Here is a 23,227-nt window from a genome sequence, read left to right as displayed (position 1 = left end):
CCTTTCCTTACAGAGGGCAGGGCTAATTAACCTGTCCGGTACCCATTTCAGAGATTTCTCTCAAAGAAGAGAAAGCCAAATAACAACCTGCTTTTGGAATAAGATAATATTATAAATTCCATTGCCATTCTCAAATTCATTTTTTATTTGGCCTCAGGTGTTCCTTCTATTTCATTGAAATGTACGTTGAAATGAGAGGACAGCGCTTAATGCTACTCTATCTGTGATTTCTGACTTCCAGATTTTTCTCCTTTCTCTCACCATATTCTAGAATAGTAGGCTATTAAAGGTAATATTTATGTGCAGTCAGTGATTATGAATGGTTTCTAACCTCATACTACAGCCATTCGAAGTTTTCTGGGTTTTTTTTTTCTTTACCCATGTTCTAGAATGGTAGAAGACTGTGGTGTTTATGTGCAGTGATCGTGAATAAGTTTTCTCTTACTTTTTTCCTATCTCTTCAAAAGAACTTAAAATACCAAGCAAAAACTTGGGAACAAAGATAAATAATGGAATGACTAATGGATGGAAAAGGTCTGCCGTGCTGTCCGCAGTGGCATATTTGAGTTGGCACTGTTGAGAGTTTTATAATAATGCCCCGCTCTGCTGTATATTAAATGAAGAACAAATGAAAAGCATGTGTATTGAAAGTAATCATGTCTTTGCTTTAAATATCCAGTTTAAATCTCTCTTTTACATCAGGAGAGCAGAATTTATGCTGTAGCCAAATCAGGCATGCGAATGTCTGAGGCCTTCAATATGGAGAATGTTAATAAAAGTAAGTGATTTTGCATGCTACAATGTAGATGGATGTTGGGGACATAATGCTAAAGGAAATAAGCCAGTCACGAACTAATAAATACTGTATGATTCCACTTCTATGAGGTATCTAAAGTGCTCACATTCACCGAAACAGAAAATGGAATGGTGGTGACTAGGGCCTGGGCGGAGGGCGGGCGGGGGAGTTGTTGCTTAATGGGTATAGAGTTTCAGATTTGCAAGATAAAGGAGTTCTGGAGACCCGATTCACAACAGTGTGCCTATAATTAACACTAACTGACCTGCACACTTAGAAATGGTTTAGGTGGTAAATTTGTCATGTGTTTCTTATTACAATAAAACATGTTTAAAAAAATAAGTGATTTTGTATTCCTAGTTCACTAGCCAACAGCTTCCTAAATGTCTGAAGTCATTGGAATAGAATTATGTAAAACTTGCAGAAAATGATTTCTAAGGTTGCCGATTTACATTTTAAAGTTGAAATTCATTGTTACCCAATATAGGGGCACATCCATCCATGTTCAGTTCTTTTTGTTTTTACCTAAAACAGGAGAAAGCAAAGAAGCTGTGGAGTTTCAGCTGTTTAAGGCTGCAAAATTATCAGTCTCTCTGTCCTTTTTTCCAGAGTTTAAAACACATTCCTTCTTTCTTCCTTCAAAAAAATTTTGAAGAAGCAAATGCATTCCTATTATAAAAAGTAAAACCAAACAACAGCAAACTGTCTGGAATAAAAAGAGAAATTTTCCTGTGGTTCCTTCTCCTAGCTCCCTCCCTATCCAACACTAATTCAAATCTTAGAGGCAACCATTGATGTTCTATTTCAGTGATCTTCTGTTCTTACCGTTTGGGAAATTAGATTCTAAGTTTTCAGCATGAGTTCACCTGATAAAGTCTTCAGCATGCCAGTGTTTTAACACCATATCACTAATAGAGCTATGAAGAACTGGAGAATATCTTCATAGGGTAGTGCTCACTGAATCGGCAGGTGCTTGTGCTATTTCTGCCCAGCCTGAGCAGGAGAGAGATGCCTGCTGAAGAAATAAAAGCTTTGATCCTTACTCTCAAAGAGCTTACAGTCTGGTTGGGGAAGTAGCACATGGGAGGAAATAATGAGCCATGGAAGAGAGTGTATCATTCTTACAGCAGACGATAGAACAGTCATGCATGTTAATCCAGCTTCTCTTTAATTGGAAATTTTGCTAGCTCACGTCCATAAGAAATAGACCTAAGTGCTAGAGAGAAGGGTTTTGTTTTGTTTATTGGTTTGTTTGTTTTTTTTAAATCACTTTGTTTTCTGTTTCAGATTCCGTTGCTCTGTTGTCCTATACCACATCAGGACTCTATACCTCTCTGATATACAAGAATATGACAACCCCAGTGTATACAACTTTGAAGGGGGTAAGTCATTACTATTACTGCTAAGCATGTAGCTCTCTTCATGGTGGATCGGGAAAAGTGTTTCTTCAAGCTCCAGATTCCATTCTTGACATTTTACTCTGACTCTCCCTTTATAGGAAATTGTAGACATTCACACTAATATATCATAAAAAGAGAAGAAATGGAAAGATCTAGAGAAGATATTTCTGCTTCTCAGAGTATTAGAGGTTTGGGCCCATTTTTATTATACCCCATGTGATTTTCCACCCCCTCCATGGTGGTTAATTGTTTAAAGGAAATATCCCTATTAATGATGTAGGGAAGGCTCCTAATTTGGAAAGATTTTTCTGTCACTGCCAGGGTTCCCTTCCCTTGCTTGAAGTACTTAATTAAAGTAAGTATTGTCAAGTATTAACGGCCTGATGTTTTTCAGGAATCTTTAATATTTGACAAATGCCTTGCTAATGAGAATTTGGGATTTAACAGATGACTTTGAAAATGCCAAAGTAGGGCGCCTCAGTGGCTCAGTCGTTAAGCGTCTGCCTTCAGCTCAGGTCATGATCTCAGGATCCTGGGCTGGAGCCCCGCATCGGGCTCCCTGCTCTGCGGGAAGTCTGCTTCTCCCTCTCCCGCTCCCCCTGCTTATGTTCCTGCTCTCGCTATGTCTCTCTCTGTCAAATAAATAAATAAAATCTTTAAAAAAGAAAAGAAAAGAAAATGCCAAAGTGTGTTCTTGTATTCCTTTAAAAAAAATTCTTATTTCAAGGGCGCCTGGGTGGCTCAGTTGGTTAAGCGACTGCCTTCGGCTCAGGTCATGATCCTGGAGTCCCGGGATCCAGTCCCGCATCGGGCTCCCTGCTCAGCGGGGAGTCTGCTTCTCCCTCTGACCCTCTTCCCTCTCGTGCTCTCTATCTCTCACTCTCTCTCTCTCAAATAAATAAATAAAATCTTAAAAAAAATAAAAAAATCTTATTCCATGACTTTTGGTAAAACATTTCATATCTAAAAAGAGAGGTGACTTTAGAGATGGACACATATAAGCTGTTGTGCTTTTCTTTAGAAGGCAACACAAATAAGCAGCAGCCCATTCCTGGATGACTCCTCTGGGTCTGAGGAAGAAGATAGTTCCAGATCCAGCTCACGGACTTCGGAGTCAGACACGCGCAGTCGGAGTGGACCAGGCAGCCCTAGAGCCATGAAACGAGGTGAGGGAAGGTCTCAGGCATACGAGACAATTCCACGTAATTCAGGATATTTAATAGGAATTTTATCTCCATAACAGGACTTTTTAAAACAAAGTACCTGCTTTGAACGAAACGAAAACGAGAATTAGCCAGGACTAAGATGCTTATATTCTAGTCCTAATTCTCTTCTTAATTCTTTTGTGATACCACCCAAACCACACGATCTTTTTTGTTTTGTTTTGTTTAACCTTATCTTATCTATAAGAGAGAGATCACTTTATTACAGGAATAGAGTGAAATAATTGGCCAAAACAGAGTTTCTCTTTTATAGTTAGTTTGTGGCATTTTGGATAATTTATGGGATAGTCTTATTTCAGCTAAATTTGTTATGCTACTAAGTGGTGGAAAATACACCTAAAAACTTGGTGGTTAATCTGATACTAAGATGGAAACCAACAAAAGCTTTACTTTGGGCATGTCTGTGAGTTTTAGTGGATTGTGAAGAAATTTTTGGCATAGGTAGAGGTGACAGAGAGACATAATCACACTAAATGGCACCTGTATTTTATGAAAGCCTGTCATGCAGTGTGCTCTGTTGGTTTTCAAACCATGTTCCATGGAACCCCTAGGTAATCCTCAACCCCTCAACTTCAACTGGAACTGTTCAACTTTCATAGACTTAGTATTTTGGGCTTCCACCAGCCTCTTTACTCCTACCTTGGCCCCCAACAGCCAGGATCGGGTTACGTTACACTTCTGCTCAAAACACTGCAAAGACTCATAATAGTTAGGAGGTGTTACATGACTCTTGTGTCTTTGATCTCATCTCCTTTCTGTTCCTTGCTCAGCTCTGGCTACACTGACCCTCTTGCTGTTCCTAGAACATGCCAGGCGTGCTTTGATTTCAGGACCTTCACACTAATTGTTTCCTCTACCTGGTATTCTTCCCCCTGCCATGTCTATCAGACTAACTCTGGCACGTACTATAGTGCTTTGCTCAAACACTGCCTTCTCAGTGAGATCCACCCTGAGCACACCATTCAAATTGTAATCCCTTGCTCTTCTCCAACTACTAGCTCTTTTAATTCCCTCTGGTGTGCTCTATGTTATATTTTTTCCTAGCACTTACTGCCTATTTTTTGTCTGTCTCCACTGACTAGAATCTATGTTCTATGAAGGCAGAGATTTTTCTGTTTTGTTGTCTGCTCTATCCCTGGCACCCAGGGGAGTTCCCAGCACACTGGCCCTGGGGCTGGGCACCTGAGATTTGCACTCCACCATTGCTCCTGCCTAGCTATTTGACTTTGGACAAATGTTTTAATTTAATCACTGGACGTTAGTCTCCTTAGAGAATGAAGGCATTAATCAAGATGATCTCTGAGTTCCCTTATAAATCTAAATTCTGTTATTCTGTGAAAAATAAAGGAATTAGTATTGTCGTGACTTTTACTTGTGTTAGTCAAATAAACAAGAATAATGATATAGTGACATTGTCCTGACAAGTCCCTTAAATGTTAATAAACACTTTTAAAAATTGCCAGATACTGCAATGAATAATAATGTAAGTCCTTGATTTTATTATATTGAAAATCTCCAATTGTAGGAACCCTGCAAATGTGGCTTGCAACTTGTAAGTCATTTTCTAAAAAAAAGGCAAGTGAATTATCATGAAAATGTTCCCTTGAATTTTACTTTGTAGTTGCTGGCAAATGAAATAGTCTGTTTATATCTTTAAGTCTTATTGCTTCTCTTTTACAAAAAGATTTTAAAAATTTATAAACTGGTATATTCAACTTATATGAAAAATATTACTGAATTGTGAAGTTCTTTTTGATGTGTATTACTTTAAAAGTGATTACAAAAACTAAGTGGTTTAAAATGCGATTGTAGGGGCGCCTGGGTGGCTCAGTCAGTTAAACATCTGCCTTCGGCTCGGGTCATGATCCCAGGGTCCTGGGATTGAGCCCCGCATCAGGCTCCCTGCTTGGTGGGGAGCCTACTTCTCCCTCTCCCACTTCCCCTGCTTGTGCTCTCTCTCTCTCTGTCAAAATAAATTAATAAAATCTTAAAAAAAAATGTGATTGTATAAATTTTGATAAATTAAAATCCCACATTTGTTTGCCTATATATATATATATATATATATATGTAAATACACGTTTTTAGTCCTTAATAAAAGATACATTAGTATCCTTGCATATATTTTGTGTATATATATTGTAAAATTTGCTGTGCTTGTAATCATACCAACATATTTATATTTCTGTGACTTCCTTGGAGGTTTGCATGATAATCCATACCCTTTAGTTCTGTTTTCTGCTTTAAAAGTTCTTTCTGGCAAAAAGTATGAGAACAAATCTAGTCTAGGAAGGCTTATGATTTTGGAATAGCTGTATTCCTTAGGAGAACTCACAGCTGGCATTTGGACCACCTGATTATTAAATATTGACTTAATTTATTTCTTTATTCGTCTAGGTGTGTCTCTGTCTTCAGTGACATCTGAAAGTGATTATGCCATCCCCCCAGATGCTTACTCCACAGACACAGAGTACTCACAGCCAGAACAGAAGCTCCCTAAAACTTGCTCATCATCCAGTGATAACGGGAAAAATGTAAACACTGAATCAGGTTTAAAAAAAAAAAAAAAGAAACAAAATATTGATGAATCTTGTTAGTTTGAGCCTCCAAAAGGAAACTTAAATTTTTAAAATTTCTTTTTAATTAGGAACCACTGGAAAAATCTGGCTATTTATTAAAAATGAGTGGTAAAGTCAAGACTTGGAAGAGGAGGTGGTTTGTTCTTAAAGGTGGTGAATTACTTTACTATAAATCTCCGGTAAGTGGGAAGCACTTGCTGTTTACAGCTGAATTCCTCAAACTATAAATCAAACTTCTGATTGATTGTCTTCCCTGTAATGCAATTAATTATACAAAACATTTCTTACTATTACTGTTACAGGTAATCAATCACTTTACCTTTCGGTTTTCTTCCTTTCCTACAGAGTGACGTAATTAGAAAACCCCAGGGCCATATTGAACTTAGTGCATCCTGTGGTATTTTAAGAGGAGATAACAAACAAACAGTTCAGGTACTTTATATTAACTTTTTTTTTTTTTTTTTACTTTTTTGTATCATGCAAAACCTAATTCTTAATTATCCAAGCTAACAGAGAGGAGATTGGATGATTCACTGTTTCTTTATTCATTTTGTGTTAAGTGTGATGCCTCAAAAACGTGTGAAACCCCAGGCCTTCTCAGTTAAAAATACAACATAAGCTAGGTTTGTGTTGAGTAACTGTCCACAGCACTTCCTTTGCTCTTTATCCCATACACTCATCTTTCCCTATACTTGATCTCCCAGCTATTCTCCAGCTCTCCAACTGTCTAGCTATTTTAGGGAAGGCTTATCTGAGAAGTGAATTCCCAATATTATTAGTTTGATGTACTACTAAATTCAGGAGAGCTTGCGTTTTGATATAGAACCAGAAAATGGCATTTCTTCTATGAACTTCAGCTGCTATAGCGTCTAAGTGGGAAAAATATTGGTGAGGAGAAGGCTGTCCTACTTCACACCAAGTCACACCCTAGACATAGCTGCTGGCCATTAACCCACACAATAAGGCCAGTCTTGCTAGAAGCCTACTAAATGTAAAACACTCTGGAGATAGTTTGGTAAATGTGATTTAAATTCAGACACTTTATTTCTGAAATGCCTTCAATAATTATTATTTTCATATCTTGCTCCTTTGGGGAGAGGAATAAGGCTCATTATCAGTGTTTTCTGGAGATAATACCTGAGAACTGCCCAAAAATGTAGAAGGGAGAATCAGGGAAAGTTTTGTCTTGAAGCATGGCCAGTAAGAATCATCTATAAGTGGGGCCCCCGAGTGGCACAGTCAGTTAAGTGGCCAACTCTTGGTTTCAGCTCAGGTCATGATCTCAGGGTCCTGGGATTGAGCCCCACGTCGGGCTCCAAGCTCAGCGTGGAGTCGGCTTGAGATTCTCTTCTCCCTCTGCCCCTCCCCCTCCCTGTACTCTCTCTCCCTTTCTCTCTCTCCCTCTTTCTCTAAAATAAATAAATAAAATCTTAAAAGAATCATCTACAAGCTTCTGAAATATTTGGAAGTTTTGAAATGTGGTTAATTTAAGACTAAATTGTGGGTTCATAATAGCTGATCACAGATTCTAAGAATTTCTCCTCTTCTAAGCAAGGTCTTCTTATTTTATTTATAATTGATTTCTTCATTTCTATAACAAATAGAAATCTGTTTTCTATTTCTATTTCTATTTCTCTTTATTTGCAAAAAATATATTATTTTATTACAATCTCCAATCATGCTGCTGCTCACTTCAACAGCCAGGAGCCTATAGCACATTTAAGAGAGAAAAGGTAATGAGTAACCGAGAGAAAAAATCATGACTCAAAAGTGTAATACTCTGCAAAATTTCAAAGTAAACTAAAGTGAAAAAATTATTTCAACACCAAGTTAATTATTGTAATTCTCACAAAGTGGTTAGACTACTCTAAATTATTTATGGAGTCATTTTTTAGCACCTAGGATTCAAGATGTGGCATGTTTGTTTCTACGTTAATTAATGATGTTTTTAGGATAGACAGGGAAAAGCTAATAATTCTAAATCGTCAGAGTTTCCTTTCCTATCTCTTTCTCATCCCATTCTAGTTGACCACTGAAAAACACACATACTATCTGACTGCAGATTCTCCCAATATATTGGAAGAATGGATTAAAGTGTTACAGAATGTTCTCCGAGTACAAGCTGCCAACCCGCTTTTCCTGCAGCCTGAGGGCAAACCAACGGTGAAGGGATTGCTCACCAAGGTAGGACCTTTATGTGCATAGAAGTGTCCTAGGCAACTGGGGTGTTAGCCCCACTGATCATAAGTGGGTGTCAGAAAATATGTGTATTGAGTATTTAAATTATCTTGGAGAGGAAGGGTATTTTACTTAGGATACCAAATGTCCTTACCATCAAAAATTCCCTAACCAGAATTTTTAAAAGATAGTTGAAAAGCTTAGGAAAGTTGTTTAAAACATGTGAAAAACAAGCTTTTCCTGATCAGTAAGGAAAGGATGAATATCAATGGGGGAAAAGAACGAAGGACACAATGGGAAAGAAGTAGAGTTGGTAGACATGAAATATAAAAATTATATTTTTAAAAATCTGGTCAAGGGGTGCCTGGGTGGCTCAGTTGGTTCAGTGTCCAACTCCTGATTTCAGCTCAGGTCTTGATCTCAGGGTCCTGAGTTCAAGCCCCATGTTGGGCTCCACTGTGGGCATGGAGCGTACTTAAAAAAAAATAATCTGGTCAAAGGGAGGATACTTTTTAAAATTATGAAATACAGTATTGACACAAATTAAGAAATCTGCTAGTGAGCATATTACTTTAGAGGCAATTTGGAAAAAGAAAAGAAGAAGATGGCAATTTGGCAGTATCTTGACCACAGTGTTAGTTCAGTCAATGTTTTCGAATGAAGAAATGAATGAATATTAAATGTTTAAAAACATTTATACAGACCTTTTCATCCAGCAATCTCAGTCCAAGAAATTTGTACTTGGGAAATGATCTTAGTTTGCAAAAGATTTACGTGTAAGAATGTTCATCACAGCATGGTTTGTTTTTTTTTCCTATTTTTAAAAAATGAGGTATAATAACTAAAATGCAGATCATAGGGCACCTGGGTAGCTCAGTTAGTTAAGCATTTGACTTTTGATCTCAGCTCGTGTCTTGATCTCAGGGTCGTGAGTTCAAGCCCCACGTTGGGCTCCACACTGGGCATGGAGTTTACTTAAAAAAAATGGATAAAGAAAATGCATATCTTAAGTATAGAGTCTGATGAGTTTTGACAAATATTTACTATCACTCTATCACAATATAGAACATTTCAATTGCCCCAGAAAGATTACTTGCCTGGCACAGTTTATAATGAAGAAAAATTGGCATCAACTTAAATGTAAAGTAGGGGATAGTTTAAACAAGTATGTATAATCAGATAATGCTTTACTTGCAGCCATTTAAATATTGTAAAAGAATACTTAGTGCTCTAGAAATATGATGCATTGTTAGTTGATAGAATAGACAGCAGTATTATGTTATTAGCCCATTTTGTTATATATATAGAGAGAAAAATGTCTGAAAATGAAATATACCAAGATATATTGTAACTCTGATTTTATTGTTGCTTAATTCTGTTTTCTCACTTTTTTAAAATGAGGAAGAATTGATTTATGCTAAGATAAATATTATTTTTCAATTTAAAAAACCCTATTGGTCACTTTAAGAAAAATGCAATAAAATATTTACACATAAAATATCACACACAAAAATAACCTCTAAATAATCACTCATCATTCATGTGCTTTGTTTATGTAAGAAGTTAAAAATTTAGATTTAGACAAGCTATGTCACCATGTAATTTATACTTGGCATTGATGTGGGAACATAGATGGGTGCTACTCAGTAATATTTACAGATTGACCAGCTACACCAAAAGTAAGAGAAAAAACTCACCAATACATTCAACAAAGAATTGTGCTGTGTTTTTTCCAAAATGTTACATTACCATGAAAATGTTTTTTCAGTTACCCGTGACTTAGAGACTCCCTGGTATTATGCAAATATATATTTTTCCAGTGAACACAGTGCTACTTTAAATCATATTCTTACTATAATTCATAATAACTAGCTGTCCTCTGATTTCAAGGACCATGTGTATCAAACCCTTAGACTTTAATATGATCCTGTGGCTAAGGGTTTGTTACTTCTCCCACAGTCTGTTTGTTTAGTTGTTTTTTCTTTATCCACATGGCATTGTCAGTTCCTGCACGATACATTTCTGCTATTCTCTGCCTCCCATTTCACAATTGCATTTTAAATGAAGATAAGTAGATGTGATTATCAGATGACTAAACCATTTGGGTTTGTAGACAGGATGCTTATTAGGTTTCCTTCCTACCATTTTTCATGTCCACCCCCATATTTTCACCCTCAGAGCCTTATAAGAGAAAAACTTCCCTCAGTTATTCTGAGTGACTTGTTCTGAGCCCACATTCAGGCTACAATTTAAGATACTGTAGAACAGCACTTGAATACTTCGGAAGGGAGGAGATTTTTTCAGGTTGTCACATTGTTATTAAGTACAGAAATATGTAGGTAGATGTTAAGAACTTGACTAATTTGATTCTGGATAGTCACTCTCACGACTTTTATTTTAATGCTTAGGAAGAACATTTTCTGTCTAAAAAGTCATTTATTTAAAAAACAAAAATTTGGGCGCCTGGGTGGCTCAGTTGGTTAGGCGAGTGCCTTCGGCTCAGGTCATGATCCTGGAGTCCCGGGATCGAGTACCGCATCGGGCTCCCTGCTCAGCAGGGAGTCTGCTTCTCCCTCTGACCTTCCTCCCTTTCATGCTCTCTCTCTACTATTCTCTCTCTCTCTCAATAAATCAATAAAAATCTTTAAAAAAATAAAAAACAAAAATTTATTGAGCAGTTACCACGAGCCGGGCAATGGGCTGTGAGGGACATCAAGATAAACAGGCCACTGCCCCATCCCTCAGAGAACCTCATCATATATTGGGAAAGAAAGGGAAATAGCATATTATAATGATATGTACCAAGTGCAATTATGAGATGCATGGTACGGTCACAGAGAAATCTAATTTAGGCTGTGGGATCAGGAACAACTTCTGGGAGAAGATTCATTTGTGCTGAGTCTTCAGGGAGGAGAAGGAATAGTTACACCAAATGGAAATGGGCAAGGAAGGTTTCCCAGGCTAGGAGACAGGGAGGACAAAGACAGACTATCTCAAAGCAGTGCCATCTCCACTGAAAACAAGTCCTTTGGAGAAAAACCTGGGAGGGTCCTGATCATGGAGGGCTTTTTTGTCTTGTGAAGGACTTTATGCTTCACCCTGAAGGTGATGTGGAACCCTTCAGGTTGGTAAACTGGGGCAGGGGCATATTCATGTTGTTATCATGTTATCTCGCCACTCTGTGGCGAGGAAGGTGGATTTGTCGGAGACAAGCTGGAGGTTCTAAGACCAGTTAGCAGAAGTGGTTCTTGTGAAGAGGATGAGACTCTGAACTGGTCATAGGGAAAGAGAGGAGAGGGTGAATTTAAATAAGGGTAGGATGTAAAATCTTTGATTCGATTTTTTGAATTCAGGGTCAGGAAGTGAGAAAGAGAAGAGTGGCTGGGTGAAAGATAAGAGAGCTCAGGGTGGGGCCCCTGGGTGGCTCAGTCACTTAGATTAAGTGTCCGGCTCTTGATTTCAGCTCAGGGCCTGATCTCACGGTCATGCTTGAGCCCTCTGTTGGACTCCGCACTGGGTGTGGAGCCTGTTTAAAAATAAAAAATAAAATAAAATAAATGAAAAGAGAGCTCAGAGAGGAGGAGCAGTTTTAGGTGGATTCAAAGGCTATTTTGGACCATGCCAATTTTTAGAACTTTGAGGATACCTAAGTTAAGAATTTAGAAGTCCAGCAGGCAGTGGCAACACCAGGCTACATCGGAGGAGGGGGCTGGGCTGGAGAGAAGGAGTCGGGGAATCCTCAGCATGTATTTGGTGGTTGAATTCGTGACAGTGAGAGAAGTCACCCAGGGACATGTGTGTTGTGGCAGAGCAGGGGACTGCTGCTGGAACACCGGATTTTACAAAAGCTGAGAGCACATAAAGGAGATGTGTGAAGAGACCCTGGAAAGCAAGTCATGGGGGCCGGGGAGTGGAGTGTGTGACAGGAGGGAGTGGTCTGCAGTATCAGATGCTGTGGAGTGCTCACCAAGGAAGGTACATTGCAGTATGTTGAAAGGTAAAGGGGAGATGAGTAAGTACAGTATTTGAGTTTGGAGGACTGATCGCACAGTCCAGCACATTAGAAGGAACGAACCTGAAGGGAACATCGTGTCGAGAGAAGCATTTTTAGGATAGCAAATGCATACCTTGAGTTTGCAAACTGAGGGGAAGAAGCCAGGAGAGAGATGAAGAACAAAGCTCAGAAGTGGGTGGGTGGTGGGGCGCCTGGGTGGCTCAGTTGGTTAGGCGACTGCCTTCGGCTCAGGTCATGATCCTGGGGTCCTGGGATCGGGCCCTGCATCGGGCTCCCTGCTCGGCCAGAGGCCTGCTTCTCCCTCTCCCACTCCCCCTACTTGTGTTCCCCCTCATGCTGTCTCTCTGTCAATTAAATAAATAAATAAAATCTCAAAAAAAAAAAAGAAGTGGGTGGGTGGGCATGGTAGGTGGGCATGGGGGAACAGCATGGTGGAACAGCATGGTGGGCGGGCATGGGGGAAGGGCCAGGCTGGCAGAAAGGCGAAGAAGGATAAATATCTAAGTTTGTGGGGCATTGAGTAAGATCCCATCTGATATCCTCAGTTTTCTTGACGAAGATTACTCCACAAGACAAAGTTATTTAGTGAGAACGAGGGAAAGGACTGAGAATAATCAGGGACATATGGAAATACTCAAGGGTAGATAGAAAAATGTTAAGTGTTATCAGGGCCCACCTGACTTTAGTGATTTGAGTTCATATTGGTTATTTTTCTCTCACATCTTCATATGCCCAGAAATAAGAGCAGAGAACTTACATTGTAGTGATGTGGGAATAGTCATTTTTTTCTAACATTTTATTATGCAAATTTTCAAATATGCAGAGAAGTTGGAAGACCGTTGTACAGTGAACACCCATATTCCCACCACCTAGATTCTACAATTAACATTTTACTTGCTTTACACATATCTATCAAGATGACGATTTAAAGTAAATGTTTTCTTATGGGCATTTTCAAACATGTGAAAGTAGAAGAAATAATACAATGAACCCTTGGGCACCTGGGTGGCTCAGTCGGTTAAGCGTCCACCTTCGGCTCAGGTCGTGGTCCCAGGGTCCTGGGACTGAGCCCCGCATGGGGCTCCCTGCTCAGCGGAGAGTTTGCTTCTCCCTCTGCCCTTCTCCCCTGCTCGTGCTCTCTCCCTCTCTCAAATAACTAAATGAAATCTTAAAAAAAAAAAAAAAAAGAATGAATCCTCATATATTTATCACCCAATTTTAAGTTATTAACTATGGCTAATGTTATGTCTGAAACCCCTCATTACCTTCCCTCCCTCTTCCCACACTCTCCACTGGATGACTTAAAAGCAAATGGAGACGAAATTTTCTTGAGTGGTTATGTTAGAAGCAGAGGACATAACACAGTCCCAGGCCTTGGAGCAAGAGTTATTTTGTGACCAAACTCAGGACCCGAAGCTGGCAGAGAAGGAAGAGAGGCCGGGAGAGAGCTGATAAACTGGAATAAAATGGAAGAACCAGGGGACTTAAAGTTTGGAATGAGGTCAAAGAACAGGAGTGGTGCCAGTAAGGAGTGAAGGAGTGGGGGAAGGTTGAGATCAGAGAATAGAATGTCAGTTTCAGAAGTAGAGCAGTTTCCAGTGAAGAAAAAAAAATTGAGGGTGTGGTGGAGGGGATCCATGTTTGCCATGGATGGCAAACATGGAAGGACACCAAAGGTCATCGGAAAGGAAAAGAGCAAGAAACTGAGTCCAGGATGTAGAGAGGGAGTGAAGCAGAGGCTAGGGCAAGAGCATGGGCACAAGTCTTGGCTCTGCCACTTGCCAGTGCGTGACCTTGAATAGGCGACCTGCAGGCTCTGTGCCTTACTGTCCTCATCTGTAAAGTGGGGGGTTAATCATAGTGCCAACCTCACGGGGTGTTGGGAGGATGAAATGAATTATTTAAGCATATAAAGTGCTTTAGAACAGTGCCTGGCACATCATGAACACTCCCCACATGCTAGCTATTATTCTCACAAGATTTTCACCTAGATATGGAAGTCAGCAAGGCTGGGCGACAGGATTTGTGGTGGGGAACGCTACAGGCATGAGAATTTAGGAGAGGAGAGACGACCACGGGAGCTTGTATTTTGTGTGATGACAGAGGCTAATCATTAGGGTATGATACACCGTGTCTTCAAAGTTCAGGCAGAAAAGGGCACCTGGGTGGCTCAGTTGGTTAAGCGACTGCCTTCGGCTCAGGTCATGATCCTGGAGTCCCGGGATCAAGTCCCGCATCGGGCTCCCTGCTCAGCAGGGAGTCTGCTTCTCCCTCTGACCCTCTTCCCTCTCGTGCTCTCTATCTCTCATTCTCTCTCTCTCTCAAATAAATAAATAAAATCTTTAAAAAAAAAAAGTTCAGGCAGAACCTTTGTTATGGATTCAAGGTAAAAAAAATGATTATTTCAATTATTTCATTTGCCAAAGCCCTGGGATTTGAGGTTGTCTTTTAAACTTTTATGAGGATTCTTCTAGCATAATTTGCTTTATTATGGATTTTTCAGAATAAGTCAGAGTTTTAAGAAATCCTAATATAATTAGAGGTACACATAAAAACAGATTGTGCTTTTAAGACAACTTTTACAGTGAATTGGCAAAGGTCTTTGTTAACTTGTAGTTCTTCAAAGGTACATATTGTTCTATTTTAAAGATAAATCATTTCAAAAGTATGCTCTCTGCAGCCAGATGCATTATACTCCAGTTTTGATGAGAGGCCCTTCTGGATTTTGTTTAAAAGAAGAAGAAAAGAAACAAACAAACAAAAACAAACAAACAAACCTGGGTGACACAAACTATTTAAAACTTCCAGGATATTTGTCTGTAAATATGTTTCTAAATTTAATTAAACTAAAACATGTCTTGCCAAATGTTTTTTTGTTTTTGTTCAAGCAGGATTCTAAATCCATCACACTGTTAGATCGTGGTGTTTGCTTAAACCACAGCTTTGAAAGCCCAAAGGCTGGCTGCGTGTGTGGGTTTAAATGACACGTGTTTTATTTCTCCTTATTCATAGTGAGGAAGGAAGCATTTATTGAGTAACTACTATTTTCCTTTATTTGCATGTTCTCCCTTGGTCATCACATCGGCCCAATAAGTTATACAATAATCCCACGTTATGGACAAAAAGGCTGAGAGGTTAAGTCAGTCACCTGGGGACCTCCATCTAGCATGAGGCAGAACTGGAATTTAAGCATTGGTCCCCTTGACCTCAAAAACCAGGCCTTTTTCTACTGTAGTGACTTGCCTCCAGTAAAATCTACTGTGGCAGTTACTTTTCTTCTTCTCAGTGTATTACTATCAGAACAGGCCATTTCAATGTAAGTCATCCCAAGGGCCCTGCAAAACATGCGTGCCTCCCACCCTCACCCCTCATGTCCCTTCCCCAGTGACCTCTCCTCTCCCCTCACTGCTCGGTCTCAGACACACCATCTCCGGGCCTTAACTCTTACCCCCTTTGTCCGGAGTGTTCTTCCCTCAGATGACTGCATGGCTCATCCACCTCCTTCAGGGCCTGACTCAATGTCAGGGAGGCCTTCCTGAGCCCCTTCTTCTAAACTGTAAAACACACCCCCGCCCCTATCCCCAAGCACTTCCTTGTCTTCTGCATTAGTTTTCTCCTTACTTCTTATCACCATGGGCAAGCCTGACAGCCGCATGTCAGGCTTTAGTTTTACTGGCCAGTGTCTTGGTTTCTAGGAGGTGGACCTCTCCAAGTTGAAGCCCACTCTGTTGCGGGAGAGAATCTAGCCTCAAGGCTTGACAGGGCTGCCAGGGAAGTAGGATTATAGGGCAAGTGCCACCAGGCACGCCACATTCTTGGTCTGGAGCACTAGGGCTTATTGTAAATCTTACCCACTGGCGAGAATGGAGTTCTTGGTTTTTTTCTAGGCTTGACAGTGTGGCCGGGACTGTCTGGCAAAGATCTTCGATGCCTGTACCTGGGCAGGACTGGGGCAGGGAGGAACTCCCAGCAAGGATCCTCATAAAGCCACCAGATGATTAAAAACCTACAATATTCAGTAAAAGTTTTGATTAAATGTCTTCCACATGAAGCAGATATAAATGTAAACTTTTTGTGTTCTTAATGACGGTATATAGCATACTGCTGGTTTTGTTGTCTTCCTCTCAAGGTTGTGAGCTCCCTGTGGAAGGAGCCTGTGTCTTATTCATATCCCTATTCCCAGACCCTAGAGCAATCTCTGACTATTCAATTTCAGGAGCTAGATTCAAATTCTGTCCCACTCACTTAACATAGTTCTGACGTATAGGCAGAATTCAGTATGTAATTATAGAATTTAATATTATTTTATTATTTTGTATGAATCCTTCTGGAGGAGGCATCAAATGTTTTGAATGAGTGAATCTTTAACATTTGGGAGAGCACTAGAATTTTTTAGATTTTAATCTTCTCATTTCTAACATTATTAGGGGGTTAACCCAGAGAGCCACAAGGTTATTGAAAATCTGTGAAACACGGAAACTATGAAATACACTTACTTGTAAAATAGGCATCTTGTTTTATCCGTCTTTGAATTCTCAACCCTAGGAATAGTATACAGCAAACATTTTTTAAGTGTTAAATGGTGAACATCAAAGTCAGACATGCCCTGCTACTGCTGTAACAGGTCAATCCTAAACTGCATTTGGACAATCTAGTTGGAATATCACTTGTACCTTGAAGAAACTGGATACATACAGAGTTTCAGGTAGAGTGTATATGCTATACTTCAGGGTGTCTGAGTTCTGAGCTACATTTGTAATTCTTTGAAATATGATTTCAGGTAAAGCATGGCTACTCCAAGAGAGTCTGGTGTACTCTTATAGGAAAAACATTATATTATTTTCGTAGTCAAGAAGATAAGGTATGTATATATTTTTAATAAACTAATTGAGAAATTTTTGTTGGTTGTGGCTTAAAGTGTTCTCTTTCACCGTTCCATGCTAGCTAAAACTTTAGAATTTTTGATAAGGTTGAAATCTTGCATAAAATTTATTACTGAGGTAATCACATACCTACAGGGTTCTTGATTCTTAATTAGAAGTCTTAGCAACTTTTAAGGAATGCATCTTGGTCTTAAAAGAGAAAAGCCTTCCCCACTCCCAACTGCAATTTCTCATTTTTCCGAGGTTCTGACAGACTAGGTAAGGTTGAAGGAAGGGGACAGCAAGATAGGAAAGAAAAATCTGGGGAGGGACAAGAATCCAGTCCTGTCCCAGGCCATCAAATCCTTTATCCATCCAGATGGATGAGTAGAGATCCATTATAATCACTGGAAAACTATTGAGAATGCAGGTGAGTCTGTGTAGACCTACTTCATCGCATACGATAGCTGTTTCAGAAACAATTTGTTTTTAATCTGGAGCGGTGTCTTTTTTAATTCAGTCAAAACATGTAAAAACACTAGGTCTATTTACTATTTTTTTGGAATAGTGAATTGATGAATCCTTTGGTAAAATGAATATCATCTTTAAATGTTGGGGTGGATGGACTCTTGATTTTCATGATTGGATATGCCTAAACATAATTAAGATAGTATTGTCATATATTATCACAGTAGAATTAGTTTTCTTTATCCCATTTTTAGAAGCTTGCTATCTATTATTATAAATATAATACTATAAATATATAATAAACATATTCATAAATAAAATTTTATTTATTTAATAAGTAAAAAATATTATTCTTTCTTTATTTATTTGGCTTTTGTTTTCTTGCCTTTCTTTTTCTGAAAGCATGTAGGTAAGTAATTTTGTGGGTTTTTTCCTTCAGAAGTAAATTTTCTTCTTTCAGTGCCCAGAAGAGTGCTTTGCTCATAGTGACTACTGAGAAAATGGTTATTAATTTAATGGAGAAAAGTCATGTTTCCCATGCAAGACAATACATTTAGTTAAAATAATTAATTCTGTACTATTAATCAGCTATTAGGCAGATAATAATTCAACTTAGATAAGATATCCAGGTAAGACTTCACTGAGAAGGTGACATTTTTATTAGGTTCTGAAGGAAGTAAAAGAGCAGCTATGTGGATATTTCAGGCAATAGCATGCCAGGCAGAGGGAACAGCAAGTGCAAAGGCTCTGAGGCAGGAGTGTGCCTGGTGTGTTTGAGGAATAGTGAGAACGTTAGTACTGATGCCAAGGTTTGGGACTAAACGAGAAATAAAGTTGCCAATAACTGAGGGATAGAGAAGACTGGGCAGAGCGGGTTGTTTGAGAGGCTATTAGACAGCTAAATAGAGATAGTGAGTCTGGAGGTACAAACATGAGAGTAGCTAATTATGTCAGTATTAAAGCTATGAGCTTGGATGAGATCACCCAGAGACTGAGTGTAATGGGAAAAAAAAAATCCAAGCATTGAGCCCTGGGCCTGAGCATGAAAATGGATGATGGTAAATATCCTTCAGGTTAGAACAAACATTTTCAGAATGCAAATGCAAACCTGATAAAATATTTTAGAAGCTGTTAATTCAAAGCAGACCATGGAATAAATGTACTTAATTAAAGCAAAAGTTTTAAAACAAATATGCTAAATGTTCAACACAACAGATTGGATTGCTTTTGTCAATAAAAGTAGGTAAAATTCAATGTAAGTCAGTTTTAGGAAGTTTTTCTTACTCCCAACATAAGATGGAAGAAATCATAGCATTGTTCTGTGATATATGTGTTAATAAATACCCTCAAAACACTTCTCACTGGGGTTTAGGGTGATAGTTAATCACACTTCTTTGTATCAGCTGCCTAACCTTGTCACTTTTTATATGAATAGTATTGAGACTTTGTCTACACTGTCCTTTTGATCCAGTACCTTAATCAAATAAATTCTGGGGGTGGGGGGAGGGAGGAGGAAGTCAAATGAATATTTTGACTGAATTATGTAATTGCTTGGCTAGGTAATGGATCATTTTAGTGTAATGAATAATCTGAACCACTGCACAGAAGTAGCTTCTTGTCTAGTATTCAAACTGTCCTTTTATATTACAGTTGGGCATTTCAGTTGTGGCTACTACTTTTGTAACAATGTAGATAACCCAACTGACTTTAGGCATTCATTTAAAAAAAGATATGCTTTATAAAGGTAAGAATGAAAGGGACTGTGAAAAATTTTAGTAGGAAAAGACCTAGAAAGTGCCTTCCTCACAATCACTAACATTTACTTTAGTTTCCTTTAGGTCAGATCAAACTCAGGGAGGCTAAAGTTGAAGAGGTTGATAGATCCTGTGATTCAGATGAAGATTATGAAGCCAGTGGGAGAAGTCTGTTATCCACACATTACACCATCGTGATCCACCCGAAAGACCAAGGTCCGACTTACCTCCTGATTGGATCTAAGCATGAAAAGGTACCTAGGGACTTACTGGTTGATTTTGAATGGTGTACACTGAGGTCATTAAGTACTGGTAATAATTATCAAATCAATTTTATGGACACGAAGAAAAGAACTTTGTTAAAGACCTTCAACTCTATTTTCAGAGATTCTTCATGTCCCTGGAAGCTAGCCTTGTTCACATGTGTCCTTTTTCTTTCTTTCTTTTTTTTTTTAAAGATTTTATTCATTTGTTTTAGAGAGAGAGAATGAGAAGGAGCACAAGAGGGAGGAGGGTCAGAGGGTGAAGCAGACTCCCCGCCGAGCAGGGAGCCCGATGCGGGACTCGATCCCGGGACTCCAGGATCATGACCGGAGCCGAAGGCAGTCGCCCAACCAACTGAGCCACTCAGGCGCCCACGTGTGTCATTTTTCTATCCTCTCGTTAAAAGTGACCTCAAGGCTGAAATGAGCACATGAAGGCAGAAGACAAAGAGACCTTATGTTCAAAATGTGGATCTCTTAGACTGAGTATTTTTGGGTGACTCTAAGGCCTCCCTCTTATATTTTTGACTCATTTTCAACAAAATTTTGGTTTAGATACAGTTGAAAATGAATCATTATATGTATTATATGTATGTGTAATAAGTAAACAATACTAAAGTTAATATAATATAAAATAAATATATAAAAACTAATTTGTGATAAAAGAGGCATCACAGATCAAGGGGGAGGTAATGGATTATTCAATACATAGTATGGTATGCTCTTTATATATTGAGGAAATTGGCTATTTAGGAACATTAAAACATTAGTTTTTCATCTCACACATATAGCAAAATAGTTCTAAACGAATGTAAAGAGTTAAATGAAATTATTTTTTCAAAGAGCCTTTATCTGATCTCTGAATAGAAGGCACTTTCTAAAAAGAAAAAGCAATGTAAGAAATCACAGTAGAAACGGGTGATAGGGCGCCTGGGTGGTTCAGTCGTTAAGTGTCTGCCTTCAGCTCAGGTCATGATCCCAGGGTCCTAGGATCGAACCCCGCGTCGGGCTCCCTGCTCAGTGGGAAGCCTGCTTCTCCCTCTCCCACTCCCCCCCTGCTTGTGTACCCTCTCTCACTATCTCTCTCTGTCAAATAAATACATAAAATCTTTAAAAAAAAAAAGACATGGGTTATATATTTGACTACAAAAAATTGAGGGGTGCCTGGGTGGCTCAGTTGGTTAAACATCTGCCTTTGGCTCAGGTCAGGATCCCGGGGTCCTGGGATCAAACCCTACATTGGGCTCCCTGCTCAGCAGAGAGCCTGCTTCTCCCTCTCTCTCTGACCCTCCACCCTGCTCGTGCTCTCTCTCTCTCAAATGAAAAAAAAATTTTTTAAAAATTGAAATACTTGTCTGTATCAAATAAAATCTCAAACAGAACCAAAAGGATAATACAAAAAATAAAATATTTCATGGATGGCTACTATATCTCTAACATATAAACAACTTTTATAAATTATTCCTTCTTTTTAAGGCATAGTATTGCATTGTATGTATATACCACATCTACTTTAGCCATTCATCTGTCAGTGGACATTTCGGCTGCTTCCATGTGTTGGCTATTGTGAATAATGCTGCAAATAAACATGTGAGTGCAGATATCTCTTTGTGATCCTGGTTTCAATTTGTTTGGATATGTACCCAGAAGTACAATTGCTGGATCATAGGGTAGTTCTATTTTTAGTTTTTTTGAGGAGCCTCCATGTTTTCCATAGCCGCAGCACCAGTTTGCATTCCAACTAGCAGTGAATAAGTGTTCCCTTTTCTCCACATCCTTGCCAGCATTTGTTATTACTTTTTTTTTTTATAAAAGCCATTCTTTTTTTTTTTTAAGATTTTATTTATTTATTTGAGAGAGAGAGTATGAGCATGAGCCAGGAGAGGACAGAGGGAGAAGCAGACTCCTCCCCTCTGAGCAGGGAGCCCGATTTGGGGCGGGGGGGCACTGGGATCATGACCTGAGCCAAAGGCAGATGCTTAACCAACTGAGCCAGGTACCCCTGATAAAAGCCATTCTAGTGAGTGTGAGGTGATATCTTATTATGGTTTTGATTGGTATTTCCTTGATGATTAGTGATGTTGAACACCTTTTCATGTGTCTGTTGGCCATTTGTATGTCTTCTTTAGAGAAATGTCTATTCAGTTCCTTTGCCCATTTCTTTTTCCTTTGCTCATTTTTTAATTGGGTTATTTGTTTTTTTACTGTTGAGTTGTAGGAGTTCCTTATGTATTTTGGATATGAACCCTTTATTAGATAAATGGTTTGCAGTATTTTCTCCCATTTCATAGGTTGCCTTTTCATTTTGTTGTTTCCTTTGCTGTGCAGAAGCTTTTTTGTTTAGTATAATCACACTTGTCTATTTTTACTTTTGTTGCCTGTGCTTTTGGTATCATATCTAAGCAATCATCACCAAGGTCACTGCCCAGAAGCTTTGTCCCTATGTTTTCTTCTAGGACTTTTGTGGTTTCAGGTCTTATGTTTAAGTCTTTATTCCATTTTTGAGTTGATTTTTATGTGTGGCGTAAGATAAGGGTCCAATTTCATTCTTTTGCATGTGGGTATCCAGTTTTTCCAAAACCATTTATCAAGGAGACTATCCTTTCCCCATAATGTATTCTTGGCAGTCTTGCCACAGATAAGTTGACCATATATGCATGGGTTTCTTTCCAGGCTCTCTGTTCTATTCCATTGGCCTGTATGTGTGTTTTCATGCCATACCAAGCTGTTTTGATTATTGTAGGCTTGTAATATATTTTGAATCAGGAAGTGTGATGCCTCCAGCTTTGTTCTTCTTGCTCAAGATTGCTTTGGCTATTCAGGATCTTCTGTGGTTCCTTAGGATTGGTTTTTCTATTTCTGTTAAAAATTCCACTGGGATTTTGATAGGAATTGCACTGAATCTGGAGGTGCTTTAGGTAGTTAATAATATTAATTATACCAACGCATGAATACTAAATGTCTTTCCATTTATCTGTATCTGCTTTAATTTATTTCATCCGTATTTTATAGTTTTTGGTGTATAAGTCTTTCACCTGGTTTGTTAGGTCTATTCCTAAGTATTTTATTCTTTTTGATTCCCTCGTAAATGGGATTATTTTCTTCATTTCCCTTTTGGATAATTCATTGTTAGTGTATAGAAATGCAACTAACTTATGTATGTTGATTTTGCATCCTGCAACTTTGCTGAATTCATTTATTCTGACAATGTTTTTGTGGCATCTTTAGGGTTTTCTATGTATAAGATCATGTCATCTGCAAAGAGGTAATTTTACTTCTTCCTTCCCAATTTGGATGCCTTTTATTTCTTTTTCTTACCCTATTGCTCTGGCTAGGACTTCCAGTGCTATATTGAATAGAAGTAGCAAGAATGGGCATCCTTGCTTTGTTCCAGAGCTTGAAGGAAAAGCTTTGTTTTTTACCATTGAGTGTGATATTAGCTGTGGGCTTTTCTTATATGGCCTTTATTGTGTTGAGGTAAGTTCTTTCTGGGTATTATTTTCTTCTTTATATTTTCTGGATTTCCCAAGTATTTTGTATGTGTTATTCATATGTATTGGGAGTCAGATTTTAAATTTGATAGACTTTATTATGTTTCTTAAAAGAATGTGAATTGGTTGTATTTATTCTAGTCTTTCAACATCATATTAACTTCCTTAATTTTATCATGGTTTTCTAAGAGACATCTA

General features: G+C 38.7%; 1 protein-coding gene across 7 annotated transcripts in view; it reads left to right on the top strand.

The window, feature by feature from the left end:
- Positions 1-23,227, top strand: part of PLEKHH2 (pleckstrin homology, MyTH4 and FERM domain containing H2) — a 104,479-nt gene that overhangs the window by 46,554 nt on the left and 34,698 nt on the right. For all 7 annotated transcript variants that reach the window (XR_003524735.2, XR_003524734.2, XR_003524736.2 and 4 more), the window contains 9 exons: positions 703-778; positions 2,084-2,178; positions 3,218-3,362; positions 5,817-5,953; positions 6,067-6,177; positions 6,344-6,430; positions 8,024-8,182; positions 16,972-17,052; positions 19,350-19,529. Coding sequence is in view for 4 of the 7 variants with exons in the window: in XM_027622708.2 (XP_027478509.2) it covers positions 703-778; positions 2,084-2,178; positions 3,218-3,362; positions 5,817-5,953; positions 6,067-6,177; positions 6,344-6,430; positions 8,024-8,182; positions 16,972-17,052; positions 19,350-19,529 (1,071 nt within the window). In the remaining 3 variants the exon portion in view is untranslated. The remainder of the gene's footprint in view (positions 1-702; positions 779-2,083; positions 2,179-3,217; positions 3,363-5,816; positions 5,954-6,066; positions 6,178-6,343; positions 6,431-8,023; positions 8,183-16,971; positions 17,053-19,349; positions 19,530-23,227) is intronic.

Source organism: Zalophus californianus, chromosome 8, assembly GCF_009762305.2.
Source record: "Zalophus californianus isolate mZalCal1 chromosome 8, mZalCal1.pri.v2, whole genome shotgun sequence".
Lineage (NCBI taxonomy): Eukaryota > Metazoa > Chordata > Mammalia > Carnivora > Otariidae > Zalophus > Zalophus californianus.
This window is presented reverse-complemented; position numbering and strand designations above follow the sequence as displayed.